At 43.2% G+C, this 21237-nt stretch overlaps 1 protein-coding gene across 8 annotated transcripts; it reads right to left on the bottom strand.

The window, feature by feature from the left end:
- Window positions 1-1825: 1825 nt before the first annotated feature.
- lpar2b (lysophosphatidic acid receptor 2b) lies at window positions 1826-20966 on the bottom strand. 8 transcript variants are annotated; one of them, XR_005708970.1, is made up of 7 exons: window positions 19001-19120; window positions 12222-12684; window positions 10688-11182; window positions 7907-8166; window positions 3652-4263; window positions 2003-2047; window positions 1871-1902 (listed from the first exon to the last, which is right to left on the bottom strand). XR_005708970.1 is itself a non-coding variant. In XM_040146409.1 (6 exons), exons 2-5 carry the CDS (start codon window positions 12475-12477, stop codon window positions 2024-2026), a joined length of 1035 nt encoding a protein of 344 aa, XP_040002343.1. In that variant the 5' UTR covers window positions 12478-12684; window positions 19001-19120; the 3' UTR covers window positions 1826-1902; window positions 2003-2023. The 8 variants fall into 8 exon arrangements, 6 of the variants coding, with proteins under 6 accessions (XP_040002343.1, XP_040002342.1, XP_040002340.1 ...); XM_040146409.1 differs by lacking the exon at window positions 3652-4263 and having other exon boundaries at window positions 1826-1902; XR_005708969.1 differs by having other exon boundaries at window positions 1838-2047.
- Window positions 20967-21237: the final 271 nt, after the last annotated feature.

Below are 21237 nucleotides of genomic sequence, written 5' to 3'. Positions count from 1 at the left end.
GAAAAAGCAGCAGAAACAGAGGCAGCATCAGCCGCGGAGAATGTGACAGAACCAGTTTGTTCTTTTCCTCGTTGGTGGCCAGGTGCACGTTAAAAAAAATCACGGAAACGAGGGATCTTTAGAGCTCGTGCAGGCGTGGACAGTGCTGCTATCTGATCGGGGCCATCAGATACGTTACGTGATGTCAAAGGCAACGACAGGCTCACTGTCTTTGGGCTCAGCAAAGAGGACTGGGGCGAGCTGCACTGACCTCTGCTCTGACTGACTGCGGAGAAGAAACGAGGTGTGTATGTACGTGTGTGTGTGTGTGTGTGTGTGTGTGCATGATGTGCAAACAAGGCCTCATACCTCATGTTCAGATTATACTTTTTCCTTGGGGTTTAATATTGGATTAAATAGGAACTATGGCTGAAACAAAGAATCTTTTCTTTCTTCAACTACAGTAACTTTTTTTTTTTTTTTTTTTAGTTATGTTGTTTTTAAAAGTCTCATTTGTTGAAACTCTTATTTATTTTCGTCATGTATTGTGTAACACATTGCACGGCAAAAAAACATGTTTAATCTTAATACTAAGTCTGGTATTGACCACATGAGTGAGTACATGCGATTCCTTTTTTGTGGTAAAAGTATTTTCATCACTCCGGATTAAGTAATTGAAAGCACATTTCTCCGAGCAGCAGTGCAAGTAAAAACATATTTTTTTGTTTCCATATTAATTTAGAACAGAATCTAGTTGATCAGACTTTGTCTGGAAACTAAGAAAGCTCAAAGTTAAACTTTTACAAGCAACTGACTCTCTAATTTTGATATTTAACTAATACTGAGCACCTAATGTTGAAAATTAAATACCACTGAATTGCTGGCGGGGAATATTTTAGTATTTCAATGCCATTAAGCTGAATTTTTTGTGCTTAATGTGTAATCGGTTATTTCAAGTTTTGCAATTTTTAAAACCTGAATAAAGATTTTTGGATATTGGACTTGAATATTCTATCTGAATTTTTGAACCCTGAAAGGAATACTTTTGCACAACTTGAAATTACCCACTGAAAATGTAATATAAATAAATAAAAAAGAGGAGGGGTGGGGGTTCAAACCACATAAATCATATCAAGTATTTGGCTTCTTTAAATATCCCGAGCTTTACGGGTTTTTTCCTTGCCTCCTCTGTTGTGAAAAACCAAACTGGATTCCAGAACAATCTGATCACATTTTTATTCCTCCCGCAGGTCAGCCGGCAATGGGTGGCTCCTCCTCTAAAAGGACCTTTTTTTGGCAAAAGAAGAAGAAGAAGTCACAACTGAACAAGGCCTGGAGTCAACTGAGGGGGGCGCTACCCAATAAGAAACACAAGAGGAAGAGTATGCTGTCTCTGGATAAAGTGAACCTGGATAACCTGAGGAAGGGGAAGCATTCCCAGAAGAGATTCTCACTGCCAGCGGACAAGAAAGAGCCGACGTTGCTGAGAAGATTCTCTCTTGGCAACATGAGGAAGGAGTCGACTCAGACGGCTTCAGCGGGAAAGAAGGAGAACGACGGAGGAGGGCTGGGAAAAGTAGGAGAGCAGATAAAAAGGAAATTTTTCTCAAGAACCTAGGAAAGGGCTCAGCACTCAGCGAGAGGCTGTTCCTCCCCCTGGGAACCTGAAGAAAACAAAAAGGAAGACAAGAAGGCCAGCAGTCCAAAAAAAAAAAAAAAAGTGTCTGACAAGGAACTCGGTGAGATCATGGGATCCATCCGTCTAGCAGGGTCCGAAGCAAAGGGATGATTTAGACCAAAACAATCAGAAGAAAAGATGTCAGCAAAAAGGTGACAGAGAGACACACGTATTCAAAGTTTTTAATGACGTCACTCTCAGGTGCTGAGCGTAGATTATCACGGCATCATGTGAGACACAGGAAACTGAAACACGGTGTAAACAGTCAGAAAAAGGTTCTTTCCCATCAACACCTTGATGTCAGTTTTACACAAAAGTAGCATTAATCAGCTGCAGTGCATTTACCATAAAGCTTCCCATCGCTCGTCACACTTGTCCTGTTTGGTCATGCTTGAAAAAAAAAAAAAAAAAAAAAAAAAAAGGTATTACTTCAAGATTTAAACATTTCTGGGTACAATCATAATGAAAAGTGACAAGCTTGATTTCCCTTTATGTTGTTTTTTTGACTTGCCTCTGATGACAAATCTGCTTAAGTGCAGTAAATACTGTACATAATATCTGTACACTACAAAAAAATGTGATCATAAATAAAAGTTTTAAATTGCAGACAATGTTCAAAAGGCGTATGGTTTCATTCTAGCATAGAAACTATTTACATGATGCAAACACCACGGTTTCAGCAGCAAAAAAAAAATACAAATAAAAAAATAAAATCTTGAAGAGTTGATGGCAAACTCTCATACTGCCACGACAGAACAAAACAAAACAACTGCTGAGTTTTAACCAGAGGTGCCTGCATTAGGGCACATACAGGATCGGATCCATTAAGTTACAAGTCAGTGTAAAATCAGAAGTAAAATCCAGAAAAAAAAATCCTTTCACATTCACATCAGGAGATTTGCGTCTCTTCCACTTTGTGAAGGGTAAAAACGTCCACCATGCGTGCACTTAAAATTTCAGGGTTAAAAAAAATGTAAATACCTTAACTCCAAATATTTGTAACGATGTAACCAGAGTCATTAACCAAAGAAGAGGATTCTGGTTCTGAAGTGTTAACATAGAAACGGAAACATGGCTTTTGGCAACGCTTTCTATAAAGAAAAACTTTAAACTTTACAAGACGACTTTAAGACAGGGTTACAAATTCTACACGTTTTCTCAAAACCTGGCAGCCTAAATGTTGCTCTTACCGGTTGAATATGAGGAATGAATAAAGCATTTCAAAATGATCTATTAACCATTTACAAATCCTTTTTTTTTTTTATAACTGATAACCCCTTTATAAAAGAATGGAGTATAGAGTGGTATTGGGTCTCCTCTATGAGGCGACAGGGGCCTTTTTGTGCAGTGTCCTAGGCGCACATGACCCCTGGCAAAAAACAAATTTCAGTGATTATACATACACTCGGTTGCCAGTTTATTAGGTACACCTGGCCATAACTAAAGCAGTCTTGTAATAAACCCTCCCTTCGTGAAGGTTATAAAGTTCAGATCTTGCTGAAACGGTTTTAGAGATGTTGAATCAACTGTTTGATCATTTTGGAGGCAGCAGTTCATTACTGCATTTTACTGACAGGTGTTTCTATTATTTTGTCCACCCTATATCTATATATTGATGTCTCTCTCTATATATCTATATATAGTTATATATATCTATATATAAAACCAATGAGGGTAGACTAAATAACAGAAAGGCCTCTCCGTATACCGTAACACAGTTCGACAACACCACGACCTGCAGCCAGTAAACTTATCATAAAGTTCAATCAGCCCCTCTCTAAAACCATGACAACGACTACTGAACATCTTAACCTTCGTGAAGGGGGAGGACTTTACTGCAGGACTGCATTAAAACTCTGCAGCCAGGTGTGCCTAACAAACTGACATCCGAGTATACACACGCACATTAAGGCATCTGTGTCAGGCCCCCTCGCTTTCTGCTACGCAACAGTCCACACACTTTCGGTCAGTCACTCTTTCCGTGCGCTGCCTACATGTTGTGGTTGCTCCGCGGCAGTTTTAGTGCTGCCTCCTCTACCACCATCTGATTCGGGGGAAAAACTGGCAGGTGGTTTAGTCCAAACAGGAAATGTCAGTGTCCCCCATGTTATGTGAATAACATGGGGGGGGGGGGTGTGTCTCCTTGCGTCTGCTGAAAGTCGATGGAGTGCAAACCGGCCGCTTGCTCCTCTTTCAATTAGAAGACACGTCCACCACCCGGCTTGCCGACCGATACGAGAAGTTAATCAATTCTTCTTTGCCCCACGGCCATCTTAGCTCTGTCAGACGCAAACAGAATAACTCCTGTCCGCTGGCGGCAGAGTTAAACATCTCATTCCTTTTTTTATAGAATAAACAGTTTTTGATCCTGTCACAACAGTCTGCCGACTGAGGAGAAACAGACCCTAAGGCTGGTTTATTATGTGCACCGAGAGATCTGTAGATTTCGCCGAGACGCGTGCGCATGCACGTCTTCCGTGTGTGTTGAAAGTTCGTCGTAGTTTAAGTTAATTCGATTTCTCTGAAGAGGCAGGTGTGTCTTCTGAGCCCTCGCGGGTGAGAAGCATCCCGTTGCTCCTCGGCGCAGCAGTGCGAGGCTTATAGCTCTACAGACAGAGGTGGAGAGAGACAGATAAGAGTATGAGGCGGAGGGTTGAAGTGGGTTGAAGGTGCAGTAGGGAGTAACAGGGATTGGAAAAGAAAGAAGAGAAAATGGGTTAGTCGGGACTGAACTAGCTAAAGGAGCTAAACCAGTGGGGAGAAAAGGATTAGAAGAACGCGTTTTTTATCGCCGGGAGCATTTCCGCAGTTTGACGCGATTCCGTAAGTGTCACTGGTTGTCACACAGGAGCAATCACGCTGGAAAGCAGACAAAGCAGGCGGCGGACACACATGACCAGACAAAAGACAGACGTGGGCAGATTTATGCATTTATTCGTATACGTTTTAAACAGCGTTTGTACAAAAATAAACCCAATATAATATGAAAATGTTTGTGAACTGTCAAAACAATACCAACAGTTTACCTATAATATGAAAGTAAGTATCAACATGTTGATTTATCCGCAATCTGAAGACAAGAGTATAGTCTGAATATACTGTTATTCCTTTAATAGCTTCCTGTTATGACATTCCCTTTAAGAGTACTTATAGTTAATATTTTGCAATTATCCATAAATGTCTAACTTCCTTTTAATCACGAGTCACTATCAACACACAGTGAGGTTGAATTCAAATGTGTCCCAACCGTCTCACCTCTGCTTTTTGCTTCCGCCCGTAAATGTCACTAGCAAATAATTCGTGAAACAACCTTTCTGTGAATCAGCACACACACACACACAAAGCGACACTCCTATGGCCGGCACTTCCTGCTAGCAGCAATAACAGGCTGCGCGCATGTGTGTGTATGTGTGTGTGTGTGTGTGTGCACGCGTGTGCGCGAGGGAGAATGACAGAGTGCATGCCTCCAACATGCACACATGCCGGAGTAACAAGTCAGAGGAAATGTGGCAAGGAGCATGACCCACTCTAACCACCGGCACACATCTGGACCGCTTTAAAACTGCACAACATGGAGCACACACGTGCAACATTAGCAAATAGCACAGAGAACACAAATCTTGCGCTTGGTATAAAATCCTGCATAAACGATTGCATGAGGCAGCAGGGTCATTCCAGGGGTTTTGGGTAATCCGAAAAAAAAAAAAAAAAAGAAACCTGTTTATAGTACGAGGCAGTTTGACCATTAAGGCCTCATTTTATGAGATCCGAGTTTGATCGAGGTCACTCTCCTTGATGTCTCGCTAAAGTTGGCCTGACGGAAAGTTCGACATCCTGGCCAGATGAATGTACCATATGTATGGAATTATATTTGTGCCTCAGTTCCGCACGCATGACGGGACACATTTTTGAACACAAACAAGGAATATATGCGCGCACACACACACACACAAGTTATATTTTTGTGGAGAAATTACCATCAAGCAAAGAGCAATCATAGCGAGAGATTAGAAAAAAAACCACAGAGCGCAGATGTAGAGAGGGCAAATGACCAAAGCTGACAGAGGGAGGTTATTATCGTTCCCTTATGTGAATCATAGCAAATGGGCGCGCGCGCACACACACACTTATTGAGCAGAGAAGTGATTTTTGTTCTGCTCAAAATAAACTACTGATCATTTCTCAACAAAACATAACTTATGTGAGTGCAAAAAAAAAAAAAAAAAAGAAAAGTTTTTCTGTGCCCAAAATGCCCCATCCTGTGCTCAGAGCTGAGACTCAAATTCAAAGTGGTGTTATGGAGGTTGAGAGGAAAAAAAAAGATTCCATTACGCTCAACCAATGAAAAAAAAAAAAAACTATAGAAATGTCCAGCAAGCAAGGATCTGCTCACCCAGATCAGTTTCAATTCTATCTTTTCAGTTTCTATGGGCAGCATAGAGGAGTAAAATGCACAGGTTGGGCAACTGCCTGTATTTTCATATTGTCAAATTATTACCAGAAATTGCTGATAGATGATCCAGTCACCTCCATATTTTTCATTCAAAATAGCACATTTCACTACAAAGCCGCGAGTCTGCAGCTGTGTAAGCGAGTGAAAACTGAAACCTGAAAGCGTGCACCTGAAAGAGCGTTCTGGGCCAACTGAGTGTGCAGACTCCTTGCTCTTGCTGGATCGAGGTACATGCAGATGTCGCCTTTTCACGTGAAAGTCGCAAGGTGCCACCTACACGACTGTGTCAGTGCACGGTCTTCGCAAAGGGCACCGTCATTGTGAAAGCTATTCTGATTGAGCGACAGGAAATGAAAGGAGGAAACACACAAAGCTGTTAAATTCTGGCCAAATGGTGTTAAGACAAGGGATGCACGGCATTCGACACAGAGCAGCAATCTTTAACACGACCTGATCTCCCTTTTGTTCTAAGAGCCTCAGAGATAGTTCTTTACCCTCTGCAAGTTAACCACAGGTTCACTGTTGGTACCCTGGGACCTCTGTAAGTTACACTAGTTGTCTGCTTTTGTTTGTCCCCCCCCCAACCGACAGTGAACAGACCACCGTGGGCTTTTGCAGCAGCCCAGAGCTCAACCATGTACAGTAAGTCCCTGCTCCGGGCGGTGCCGTCAAAAAAGGGTCAAATAAGCATCAGCCGACCGCAGGCCGATGCACCTCAAAGCTGGTCAGGCCACGTGCGCCATTGCGGCGATGGACACGCCGATACTGCAGGACAACAGAGTTCAGAGCCTGAGGTTTTATATTCAACGCACTGTTAATCTTGGCAGACTCGTGAACCCACAGAACACCTTAAAAGCAGAAGGGGCGTTTTTTTTTTTCTTCTTTTTTTTTTTGCTCAAGTAGAGAATGAAAAGTAAAAATAATATTTTAACTGTACTGACTTTACAGTGCTGTTGCTGCATATGAGTTAAGTATACAAATACCAAGTAAACAAGTCGCTTTCAAACAATTAATCACCACATTTGCATCCAAATGTCTTGTCAACAGTGGATCTGCCTGTAATAATTACTGTGAGTTGCAACGCTCATCATTTTTGTTTGTGGTCGTGCTGTTTAAACCGAGATTTAAACCGGATTGTATGCTGCCGCGCACCCAAAGGTTTTTGCATTTCCTGCTTCAAAAAGACGCTGACAACTGCAGCTTAGCACAAGCGAGGTACTCCGCTGAGCATGAAAACCTCAGCTCAAAGTCCAACAATAGAAACACGGGGAGAAAAACGGAAATGACCCTCTTTTAAACTTGCAATAACTGACTTTTTTGGAAAGTTGTGAGAGGCAAGAGCCAGTTCTGAACTTGCAGGGACCTATCGTCACCTTTTTAGTAGACATGGTAAACAGTCACTTATATATTGTTACATGTTAAGGTACGGAGTGGTTTTTTTGTTGCAAATCTTTCAAAATTTGATTTGCACCAGCATGTTCTCACTTTTGTCTTCAGGAATCAGATTTTACACACTTTTTGTTTAAAATGCTTTTTGGAGTGAAGAGAGGCATCCAAACAGAACATTAAGTTGCCCAATCGGCCGGGTGTGTCATTTGGCATTGCATAATTTTCAAACTGTTTGATCGGAGATTGTATGTCATGGTGGTATACTATGTCTGCCATGACATTAATCATCGTCATCTTGTTTTCTACATTGAGAGTGGCTTCGAGGGTTTTCTTATTTACAATCCTTAGTGCGAGTGGTTGTTTTGTTTGTGATTGCTGTCGTCGGCCCCGTTGCTCTCAGACAGTACCTCGTGCTCCAGGGTGTTAAAGTGAGCTCCCGAGTTGCCTTGGTCCTTGCTGTCACGCCGCCACGGGTAGCACAGGATCTCCTTGAAGGTCCTCCTCATGTCTTTGTCCCTGAAGGAGTAGATGATGGGGTTGACGAAGGAGTTGCACTCGGCCAGCACCAGGCAGTACTTCTCGTAGCGTAGCACCTTGCACTTTTCACAGCCCAGACCGTCGAGCAGCAGCACAACCAGGCCGGGAGTCCAGCAGATAACAAAACAGCCTGTAGTGGGAGGATTGGGAGGGCGGGGATCAAGGGTACATAAAGTCATTAGAAGACTTGTAATAGCACTGGAAATCAACAAGAAAAGTCAGAGATAAAAAATGAGATACTCAGAGCAGAGAAAATGAAAGGAGTGGTTAAGAATGTGAATACGTCGGGGGTAGCTAGGGGAGAAAGGGAATGTACTGTAAATTCCTCTGTACACAAAGACACACACACACACACACACAGATGCATAACATGTCAGCATGTGGACTGGGTTTAGTCTGTATGATCACATTTCATTATCATAATACTTGATGTGGCAGCTCAGGAATTCACTATGTACACACGTGAGCTTGTACAGCACTAATATATGGTCAGGTACAAGCTATGGATGGAAATAGGAAAACAATGTGGTAACACGCTCTCGCAAACGCAACATGTAGTGCATTCCTCAGGCCCTACCTATAACTTTAACTGTTGCAACTACACGCTGGAACTCAAATTTAAAGCTAATACCAAGTCTTGACCAATAGGAATTTGAGGACACGAGGGCTGAGCGATAATGTCCCCACTTTACTCTCACTCAAGGTAAAAAAAAAAAAATCACGTTGGTCCTCACAAACATAGAAGTAAAAGATTCCATGCCCTCTGATTGGTATCATAGGGGCAGGAGACAGGCTGTTACAGTAACTGAACTATGCAGCTCCCTGTCAGGGCATGCTCAGGGTTTTCTTCACCCTCCTCACATGCCAGAGGTGCTGCGTCCTGGCTGCTGAGCGACGGGAGAGAGATGTGTAACACTTTCAAAAAAAAAAAAAAAAAAAAACACAGAGGAATTTAATCCAAAGTTCAAAATGCAAGAGATGAAGCGGAGGAAGCTGTGAAAAAAAAAAGAGGGCAGAAGATGGAAGAGAGCAAGGCAAGGTTCAGCAGAAAACGAGGAATTGGTGGGAGACGGAGGGAAGGAATGAGTGTGTGTCAAAGGGGGGGGGGTGTTGGTTAAACAAGTACAGACAGGCTAAGAGAGGAGTCTGCATGGCAGCCTGTGAACGATACCACGGGTGTAAGAGGCTGTGGGTGCGCGTACTTCCTTGTAAACTGCTTGTTTGTCTCTGCAAAATGAACAACATGAGTAATATGTCCAAGTAGCAGTGGGTCTGTACAACTAAAAGTCCCGAAAAGCTCATTTCAAGCAGCTTCTTACTATAAGCGACGAGGTCCTACGCGAATAAAAATATCATCTGCCCCAGTTGAAATCACCCTGGTTTCACTGGAGAGATCTCTGTGCTTTGTCTGTGCTTTTCTTGCAGGTCTGAACTGGGTGGAGGTCTGCTGGGCCACCGACAGATAACTCAGTCAATTCATGAATGAGGATGGTTTTTTTTCCTCCTAACTTTAAGTTTGATTATTCCTTATTCAATCACACTTACCTATTTACCATTATAAAGAAAATCAAAAGTTTTTAGGTGCTCTTCATTTTTAAACCAATTCTAACTGCGTAAGTTGTAAAAGGAGCGGATCACTGAACTTTATGACCTCAAACACCGAAAGGTTAATGTGTTTCCTGCTGCAAAAGGGTAAGGATCACCACAGTTTACAGTAAACAAAGACCTCCTGAAATGAGGCCGCGTGCACCACAAGCCCTTGTTGACAGGTACGTTGTCGAGCAGGATTGAAAAACCTTTGGCTGAACAAACTGACGAAACCCCCGCACGCTGACGGATTTGACCTGGTGATGGTCTGAGGACTGACGCGTTGTTAATGAAAGAAAGAGAGAAACGGTGGGAGAAAATGGAAACGAGTTTCTGATTATGAATCAGATTGCCTCAGAGTGAGTTAAGTATTGTTAAACAAAAACGCAAATAAAAAAAAATTAAAAAAGCAGTCAATACTTTGCTCTGACTGAAATGAATTTATGTACTGGACGACGTGATCTTACATTTATAATTAGTTGTCGTATTTACCTTGGTTAACCAAACCGATAATATCTTCTTAAAAATCTTACAAAATAATTTTTAAAATACTTGAGAGCCGCTTTAGGCAGATGTTTTCTGCTAAAATAGGAAATCGTGTAAAAACAGGCCGCCTTACAACCACTGGGACTACCAAAAGTTAAGTGATTCTATACAGTATATCCACCCACTGATGATGATGACTGCGAGATGCGGCTGGAGAAGCTCCAGAAAAAGCTGGCCTCAAGTCACTCTTTGTTTCGGCCAAACTAATGTTTTCAAGGCGCTCACTATTATTAAAACACATATGGAAAGTGAGATTATTAATAGTGAAATCTGGAAATAGACGGCTGCTTGCGAAATCTTCGTCAAATGCGTAATTTGTGTAAGTGCCCACCAAATACGGCACTCGGGGTTATCTACTACATGACTTCAAACTGCTTGCGAGAGCAACACTGACTCATCCTTCTCTGTTATGATTGCGTCGAAGGACGAAAGCATTCTTGTTGTCAGTTTTGGTAACTTCTCAGTTTTTTTGCCAGGTCCTTGATGTGCACATGTCGTGTGTGTGTGTGTGTCCTGACCTAGGATCATGGAGACGGTCTTCATCAGGTTGAACACCGTCTCTCTGTATCTCATCTGGGAGGTGTGCTGCGACATCTGCTTGCTCTTGTGCCTCACGTAGACAAAGATCCGGGTGTAGACGGCCAGCATGACGGAGAAGGTCAGCAGGTTGAGAAGGGCCCAGAACACCAAGTAGCTGCGGCTGTACAGCGGCGCCATGGTGGAGCAGTTCGGCAGGTCGCAAAGGCAGTGCCAGCCCATGGTGGGAACCAGGCCCATGATTATCGCCACCAGCCAGATGAACAGCATGATGATGAAGACCCGCCGGGTGCTCATCTTACTGTGCAGCTGCATGTTGAAGATGGTTTGGTGACGTTCCACGGCCACGGCCAAGAGGTTGAGGACTGAGGCTGTCAGACTGGTGTCGATCAGCCCCTGCCGCACAAACCACTGGTGCTTAGACAGCTTAATGGTCCAAGGACCAGTATGAAACATCAAGTGGAGGTAGGAGATACCTGGGAGGAGGAAAGTGAGGTTTTCATTACAGAGAAGCAGAGTGACAAGACACTTGAGGCTCTTACAGACGGTGTTGTCTTCGAGAAGTAGTTTGCATTTTAGGGTTGTTTTTCTACCAAGACTGGGACAAACTCTTCTGTCTCACATGCAATCTAAGGGTATGACGAAGAGACAAATTAGCCAATTCGAGCACAGCTCCTGGACACCAACGCGATCGGTACAAGCTGAAAAAGCAGGTGAATACTATTCACGGAAAGTCCAAAGTCGTACCGTCAGCATTAAAAAGGTGCACTTCCTTCCTTGTGAGAGAAGGAGGTGCAGGTTGCACATGATGTGATTCAGAACACCCGAAACCACTGTTTTGTAAAACCACATATCAGAAGCACCTTCATACGTGTCACTGCAGCTTTATCAGTACAGCACGGCAAACCAATGTGTTTCTTCCCCGTGAACTACACTCAACTTTCCAGAGATGCAACGTTTGTACCTCAGATAAGTACACCCCCGTCACTATACACTGACTGCTACTTCTGTGTGTGCTGTCTGACACAATAATAACCAACAATAACAACTTCGTGAACAGGAGAACCTGATTTAAAAAAAAAAAAAATGATTTAAAAAATGATTTAAAAAAAAAAAAAACACCCTGGTTCCTTAATAGGTTGGAAAACCTAAATACTAAATAGTGTGGAGATCCACAGTGCAATCAGAAAATAATGGACTATTAGGGCAACAACATATTTTTCACTAGCAGAAGATGTACAAAGAAAAGCTACAATTTCTACATTTTTTCATGTCTCAAAAGTATGACAGTCTGCAGTTAAACCTCATGCTGAAATCCAGGAAACTTGAGTTCGGAACGACGCAGCGAAAATGCTTCTTTGTCACAGTGCTGCGCTTTCTGACTGAACTGTAGCAGTGCTAAACCTTGATGTAAAATATCTCAAAACATCAGATACAACCAAGTTTAAATATGGCCTGGGTATTACTAGTAGTTACAACAGTAATGTAGCAGCACATGAAGTAAAACAACTGTACCTGAGAAGAGGTCCGCCAAGGCCAGATTACCCAACAGGTAGTAGATGGGAAAGTGAAAGCGCCGGTTTTTTAAAATGGCCCCTATGACCAAAAGGTTGGAAAAGATGACAATGAAGCAGACCGTCATGCCCAGCGTGACGATCACATAGTCACGTCTGCGCCAATGGTCGCTGATGTTCTTGCCACTCTCCTCGTAGAAAAATTTGACGGTGCGGTTGAAGTAGCACCCCTCTTTGTCCTCGGTCACGGTATCCATGCTGAGATATCTGGTGGACGTGCGATCAGAGAAGAGTTGTGGACAGGAAGCAGAGGGGAAGGACTAGGGCGCCATTCAGACTCGCCCTCTGTGGTGGGCGGGAGATCGGCATGCCATCAGCTGGACAGGTGAGGACTGAAGCGATCCGGTTTTAGGTCTGAGGCTTTACTGTGCAGCTGTCTGGGACAACGGATTCACGTCTTCAATCTGTGGATGAATGAATTATTAGTTTAAGACTACAAACACAACCATTACGCATGAGTTCATTCCACAATTAATGTGCTAGTCATTAACAATAAACCAAACTTGTAAGTCATAATCATTATTAATGTCTTACGGAACTACATTTATGCATATTGTAATTTTCAATGGATAAATTGCATAATCTCCACATATTAGCTTTATTTTTTGCTAATACTGATCCATTGAAATATGCATACTGATATTGCGATGAGCATTTTTCACTGTTTTCTAATGTTATATAGATCAAACAATTAATCACGAAAATAATTGGCGGACGAACTGGTAATGCAAACTATTATTATTTAACAATAAAAGTAACCTGAAAAGTAAATACAAGAGAAAGAAAATATCATGCACTGATGCTTTTTTAAAGAAATGATTTCACTGTCAGTATAATAAGCGGGTAAATAGGTGTGAAAACTCACACCAGCAGTTCAGACCACACTGCTAACCTTGTATGTTGTGTGCCTCAGTGGCCTGAGTACACACAAGGGTCAATTTTAAACAAATTAGGCTTAAATAAATACATGCAGCCTTGCAACGATGTATCTTACTGTTTTTGTTGTTGTTGTTTTTCATATATACGAAAAATACACTTTACGCAAGTGGAGTATAACATATCTACCAACAGATGTGATGTGTTAAACTATTTCGATCTCCATAACCAGAAAATCTTGATTAGCAGCAACAGCAGATATTTCCATTATCATGTTATTACCAAGCTCAAAAAAAAACATCTACAGAGCCTGCCAAGTCACAACAGGGACATGCAATGCTTTATGACTAACGCTTTAAATCAAAACCACAGCGCTCTGAACAGAACTCTCTTTTTTTTTAAGACAAGCATTCGAAATGTGGCCACCAACAACGGGCTCCAATCCTCTATTTACAGTAAACTTGTACAGGCCGCATGTTGCGTTTTGAGTCAACAACAGTCCCTCACACATTCTCTATTTCCCCTGTGAAGGCCGGCACAGCACGAAAACACGTACAGTACCGTCGACTTCAAGTTCAACTCTCTCAACAATGGGAACGGCAGAGCAGCTCCCTACAGCAGAGACACACCTCACAATTACACAATCCAGCTATGTAACTTAATCTCAATCCAAACATGCACAACACACACACACACACACACACACACGGAGGGAACCTCAGTGACCCACTCTCCTACCAAGGGAGTGTGATGAGGAATCCCAAAATCAAAAACAGAAAAAATTTGCAGTGAAAACTTCAGAGGTTTGAGAATAAAATGATGGATGGGAAACAACTGGGAGAAAAGGGTTTGATGAAGACAACAATGTGAAACAGTTGAGGAAAGTGGGGGGAAAAAAAAAAAAGTGTAGTGAGACAATGTGAAATGGTCAAAAAGTCAAAACAACAACAAGTCCTGGGTGAACAGAAATATGGCAATAAAGTATTTGTGGTGTGTTGGGTAGTACTGTATATGTGCAATAAGTTCAATAAAGCCTTCTGCAGCTCCAGAGGGAGCTGTGTGATACATGTCTGAAAAATTGCCTCGAGTGATGTCGCTTGAGTCAGCGCCTGTTGGAGCTGAACACAACTTTGAAAATGAAAAAAAACAAACAAACAAAACAAACAAACAAACCTGGGGTTAATGCAGTTACATATCTAGGCTAAAGGCTACATTAGCTGCTACTAGCATAACACGGCCGAATCTCCAACCAAACTGTCGGCGGTCGAGTTGCCTTGTGGGTAATGTAGGCACCAGGTTCTGACAAGGAAGAAGAATGCATGATATAAAAGTCGATTTTGATCATCTTTTCGAACTGTGAGCAACTGTCCAGCAAATTTTATCGTAGCATAGGCTTTGTATGAGGGCAGAGTCCGCAGCCCACCACTACTGAATCCATGAAACTCATAGCTGAAACCCCGAATTTTATGATGACAGCAACAAAAAGAATCTTTATTTCTTCGGATTGTTCACATCTGGCAAAAAAACCCAATTCGCTAATTAAGAACACTATCTGCGTCAATATCAATCCAATGGATCTGATCAGTGATCCCCTTATCAAGATGTGTAACATCACATGTTGACTAGGGCTGGGTGACATTCACCAAAAATCATCTCTCTGTATTCTGAGGATGAATCACCATACACGACATACACCGGTCAGCCACAACAATAACCTGAGTGGGCCTCCTTTTTTATCCACACAGAAAATTCCTGCATAGTCCATTTTGCAAAATGTCAAACTACTGCTTTAATGTCTGCTGGATATGTGGCTAAGCAGGGGCTTGCTAACATGCTTACCGTTAATACTTAAAAGTGGGGCGTTTATAGCTGGTAATGCAGGTCCAAGCTCTGATCCAAAAAAGAATAACATCTCTCACTGAATCTTTTTCGAATAAGTAAGGACCAATGTACAGAACGTGCAGGTAGTCATTTCTCTAAATACCATAAATATCCACATCCAACCTTAAAACCAAAGTACAGCATTTTGGGAAGATCGTTTATTCGCTTTCTGGTGTAGAGTTAGATGGAAAAAAATCCCACTTTTGTACGACTTTTTTTTTTCTTTTTTTCTAATCTCTCCGTGAAATATGAAGCTCCAGCCAGTAGCCAATTATCTTAGCTTAGCATACAGACTGGAAACGGGAGGGGGGCGGCCTCTACATGTTATATCGTTGTTACTCTGCACAAAAACTGAAGCATACACGGGACCTCAGCTTAAGGAACTCACTGGTTCTGGACAAAAAAAACAAAAACAAACAGAAAAAAAAAAAACCCAGAAAACGGAGAACTGGCATTTTTACCCGTTGGTTTTTTTTTGCTTGATTTGTGTTACCGTTTACCATGTCACCAGTTTCCACTCTTTGCGCAGGTGCTTTTAGTGTTTATTGATCTGTCAACATTAGAGTAATCTAAACTCAAATAGCGGCTTTCAAGCGTAGCTCCTTAAAACTTTGGGTACATTCCTAAACTTGACCTCACTGTGTTTAAGCTTCGTGTTTACACCGTGTCGCTTTTTATTTAAAATACAAAACATCGGAAAAAGAAATATTCCAACTGTAACAACAAAAGTTTACAGCCTATGAACGCTTCAAAGCATTTGAGGGCAGTCTGCCTTGTGGTCCAGCAGAGGTGGTTCACCATTAGCTTGACCTATCGGTAAGTGAAGCCGATACGTTAAAATGTTGGAGGACACCTGGTGAGCGAGGCCGTGCTGATTGGACAATCCCGGCAGCGAAGCGTCCGGGGAGCGGTGCGTGGAAGCATTTCGGCTTCTTCGCCGTAGATGGTGAAATTCCCGGGCTGTTGCCCTTGCCAGAGGCTTGCGAAGAGGCCATCTCCGACAAGACACGAAAGGATAAGTGACCCTGTTGTTTCCCCACCACATGGGGAAATATATATATTATAGAAAAAGATCCTTCGACCGTGTTTTTTTTTTTTTTTTTTAAAAACTGACAGCCCTGTGTATCCCTTCACAAAGACACTTACAAACTATTTACTACAGACACCAGGAACTCCGTGGTACTTCCCCTGCGTGGCTCTTAGGGACTGCATTTGCATGACTGTGTGTTCTCATGCATCGTGTGTCTGTGTGCGAACGGACTGGGCTGAATCAGTAAACACCAGTTTAAATGCAAACCAGTCATTACCAGAGCAGCCACACCCGAGCCTCTTCTCCCTCCTCTTCCTCCCTCTCTCTCTCTCTCTCTTTTCTCTCGCTGTCTGAAAGAAGCGCTTTAGCACATCAACTTCAGCCTGCAGTTCTTTTGGAACCGGAAAGATTTACCACGCACAGACACCGTTGACTAAAACCAATACTGCAGCGGATGTGGTGGTAGTGGGTGAGAGATGGCCGATTATGTTTGTGAGCTCTAATTCCAGGTAAAAATGGAAATTCTGCTCGTCATCCTCGGGAGCCCTCTCTCGGGGCGTATTTGTTTTAATCAACTGGCTCTTCTAAAGCAGCCCCCCCCCCAGCTGTGGAGCACGCACAAGCGACCGGTGGGACTGAGTGGTCATCGGCAAAACGATTACCTTTAGATACGTAACCACACAGACGTATGCACAGACACCTCCGCTCTTGTCAGATTAGAGGAACTAATGTGGTCAGGGGAATTCTTACTAGACACCCCCCCCCCCCCATACTTTTAACATGAGACCTAACTGCACAGAAAGCCACAAACTACATATTTCCAAGAGAAGCTTTTTTAGGTAGAAGAGATTCTGATGAATACACAATAAGAGTTTGTTGCCATGCATCAGAAATGCTGTAATTACGGACCATTTTAAATGAATTACCTCATATCAAATCCTTTGGAGACATTGTCAGGAATGGTTAAAAAAGGGCTAAATATAATCTAAAATAACTGCTGTCCGTGTTTTACAGTTGTGTATTTAAATCTTTGACTCTCATTACAGCAGCCTCTGAGAAAAACTTTGCTTCTGGGGAAACCAGTCCCGGAGGCAAACCCTTTTGCAGTGTCGATCAATCTTCTCAGTACGAGACACCATCTGTCATTTACCTTGCGTTTACTTGAAGATTACAACAGGTTTCGGTGGGTGAACAAAATCTAATACTTCCCCCCTCACTTACTCACAGGCAACTCATTTTAGCCTCTTAAACTCTCTGTCCGACAAAACTATCCAGCTGTTCACTTGCACAATCAGCTGTGGCGAACATGAGACACGACGGTAACTCCACTGGCCCAGATAGTCCACCAGCACAAAAAGGTATCCCTGGGAATATCGCTAAAACAATTAGTGGCTGGACAGAGAATTAAATCAACAATGTTGATAAGCAAATTAATCCCCGGCGTCAGCTACCTGGCAAGAATCCCAACTTCTATGGTTCAACTCAAATTTTTAAATATGAATGGCAGTAAAATACCTCTGCGTCGGGGCCAACGCCACCAACAATGGAAGCAAGGAATACGTTGAGCAGGGGAAACGTTTTTTTTCTACAAAAAAATCTTTTACCGTTTAACAAAAGAAGCCAAGGTTCTCAGTGTTGAATGTCGTCTAGATACAAAGAGAGATGTCGCGCAACTTAGCCTGAACGAGAACAGAGTTAAACTGGGCAATTTTTTTTTTGAATTTAAAAATCAGGAAAAATCGGATCGTAGAACGTGTCAGCGAGATTTCCCAACTGGACATTGACGTTCGGCGCCAACTCTTTGTAGTTTTTGGTAGTCGGGGTCCTAAAGAGACATTTCAGTCGGCCCCGAAGAAAAAATACCCAAGGTGGTGATGTTAAATTTGGACTGCACCACACGGACAGATGTGAGGCAGAAACGACTGGTCAATTAATCGATTAGTCTATGGCGAGAACATTAAACCGCCGACTATTTTGAGAGTGGGTTCCTCGTCTAACTCGGTAGGTGACCGCAAATGCCAGAAGAATTGCTGGTTACAGGTTTTCAAAATGTGAGACCTGCGGCTTTGGCCATTTTTATATGACAGAAAATTCGGTCAGACAAAAAAAAAAAAGAAAGAAATTAGAAGAAGTCACTGTGGGGTCATGGAAAACTACGATGAGGCATTGTTCACCATTTTATTACTTTATAGTCTGCATGGATTCAAATGGACGAGGGGGGGTTGTAACCATACACTTGGTGATTTGCTGCAGGTAAACACATACTGCCACAGAGGCGAGTCGACACTGTGTGACACAGTTTCAACAGAAACCTGAACAATCTAACCTCCACTGTGGCAAGATTTATTTAAGGGCGGCTGCATCACAAAGAACTGAACTGGTAACACCTGCACCGTGAAATGTGAGCTATGAAAAGGCCATTTTTGCGTCTTGCTCCAAAGCTGGACGCATAGGTGAAGCATTTACACCTTCCGTGTGCTGCCGGATGTGTGCCATAGTTACACCCAGCAAAAGGAAGGTACAAAAAACGAAAGTAGGGAGAAAAAAAAAAAACAGATATATTTTATCTTAAGGGGAAGAAAGATAAGAGAGCATTGGGCAAACGTTGCCTGGACGAGACGTGATCATTTCTCAGAAAAAGGGCATGGTCAGGGCTGACAGCGCTGGGGATGTTCGAGATGTAAGTGAACTCCAGACTCCCTCCACAGCGCTCTGGGGCGGCGCGGATGCCTTCGCGTGTTGACGGGACCCCGGACCCTGCGGGCAGGGGAACGACCGGGGAACACGAAATGACCCCGGCTCCGTCTCCTCTCACGGGGGCACCCGCCTAACCCTCGCGGGGGGAGCAACCGTGTAACGCGCACGCGCACGTGTACACACACACACACACACACACGCACAAAACGTAAGAGGAGAGAAAAATCTGAACTCACCTTTCCTCGTGTGCGTGTGTGTGTGTGAAGTCGTTTATCAAGTATATCCAGTTCAGAGTTGTCGTCGAGTTGTGAAACAATGCGCCGTCGTACCTGAGGTCACACTTTCAACGCTCTCCGCCCGCAAGGTGGAAAAAAAAAAAAAACCCCAAAAAAACCCCGAAAAAGCGCAACGGAGCGACGAGAAATAAAAAGCAGCTGTTCTTTTCTGCTTCTATGCAGGATCCAATCCCGGTTCTTCTTTTCGTCCCACAAACCCAAACTCGGTGAAGAGTCTCCGTCACCTGCGTCGCGACTTCTGCCTCGCTTCCGGTAGTCTGAGCGGTTGTTACCTGTGCGCAGCGATCCGCGCTGTGCGAGTCCCGTGGGGGAGGGGGAGCGGGAGCGGGAGGGGAGGGGGGGGGGGCGTAGAAAGGGTGCGGCACGGTTCCCCCCTCCGCTGCAGCTCTTGATGAGTCTCCGTCACAAAGGAGCGGGCTGGAGCTCTTCGGTGAGGCTGCCGCTGCTGCCAACCTGAGCGCTCGGTACCCGCCCCAGCGGCCCCTCTGTTGGCCGACGGGGAGGCGGAACAGCCAATGGCAGCGGAGCCGAGGGGTGATTGGCAGCAAGTTGCTCGGGCGGGTTTATGGGACTTTTGATTGTGGTGGGAGAGGTTTTGTTTTTTTTAAATTGTCCAGGTTGGGCGGATCTAAGGACTGTGTTTATTGTGGTGAGGAATGTTGGGAGTGTTGTGGCAAAAATACACGAATATGACCTTTGAATACATTTCCATTGAGACTATGGAACATAAAGAGACTAAAAAATGTTCATCTTCATTGAACATTATCAACAGACATATTTATTCAGGAGTTATAAACAGGGTGCGTTATTGCGCAAACAATCATTTTCAAAGCTTATAAAAATTTAATTTATTTAATAAAGATTTGAAAAACAAAAAAACCGAAACAAATTCCGACTGTTCAAGGGACTCACCAAACAACTCCTCATAGTCAGAGACTGAACTGATCAACTAACCGTAAAGGACTGCTACTTCGCTATTTCTGTGTCTGTGCATTTTCGCAGGCCCCTGGGAAGTGACAGTTGACATTTCTTTTTGGTAAGTCAATCAAATGGCTACAGAGACTCTTTAAAGGACTACAGAAAGACACGAAACGACCAAAAAGAAGCAATACGATCAAAAAGAGACACAAAACGACTTAAAAGAGACATGAAACTACCACAAAGCAATGCAACACAACTACAAGACGACACAAAACTACCAAAAAGAAACACAAACCCACCACAAAGTGATGCAGAATAACCAAAAAGAGACACTAAACGACCAAAAAGAAGCAATACAATCAAAACAACACAAAGCTAAAAGACACAATACGACCAAAAAGAGATACGAAACGGCCTAAAAGAGACACAAAACTAACACAAAGCAAAGCAAAACAACACAACTACAAGACGACACAAAACTACCAAAAAGAAACACAAACCCACCACAAAGTGATGCAGAATAACCAAATTGAGACACTAAAGATATGGAAAACAAATTTTTTTAAAAAGGAGATGCAAAATGACTACAAAGATGTCCGTTTGAATCTGTTGCTCTTGCTCTCTTCTAGAGGAGGGGAGAGGAGACTTTTAAATGCCTGTGCCCAGGGTCCCACTGTCATACTCAGTCCATGTTCTGAGGCGGACGCTTGGGATTTCAGATACTATATAAATGATGACCATGTACATTCATCTGGTCGGAATCGCAGCTGCCGAACATAGATATTATTACCTTACCTTCTGTAGAAGTACTTATACCTGATTCCTCAGGACAGACAGTGAGGAATCATTTAAAAAAAAACAAAAAAACATTTTCACTCCAGAAGCCTCTTCCTTCATCAGGGCCTACTGACCTTGTCTTGGTCCTCATCACAACCCAATCTGCCTCCAGCACAGCACAGCGATGACAAAGACGGCCACAGAAACAGCAACAATGGGCTGTCAGGCTCATCTTTTATTCACAAGTCGAGGGCACGAGGTCCGCAAGCAGCGCAGCTCGCGACCCCAGTGAGAGGGCAAACAAAGTGAGGGTGCTTATCTTCGTTTTTTTTCCCCCTTCATTGTTTAGGAGTGGACCACGGGGGGGGGTTGAACCTGTAGCTTGGGACGAGCTGTTTGCACTTGAGGTTCGCCGCAGTAAGGTTTGGGGAACTGCGGAGGCCTGTCAGAAGTGCAGACGGTCTCGTAAAGAAAAGGAG

Source organism: Xiphias gladius, chromosome 15, assembly GCF_016859285.1.
Source record: "Xiphias gladius isolate SHS-SW01 ecotype Sanya breed wild chromosome 15, ASM1685928v1, whole genome shotgun sequence".
Classification (NCBI taxonomy): domain Eukaryota; kingdom Metazoa; phylum Chordata; class Actinopteri; order Istiophoriformes; family Xiphiidae; genus Xiphias; species Xiphias gladius.
Note: the sequence above shows the minus strand (reverse complement) of the source record. Positions and strands in the feature narration are given on the sequence as shown.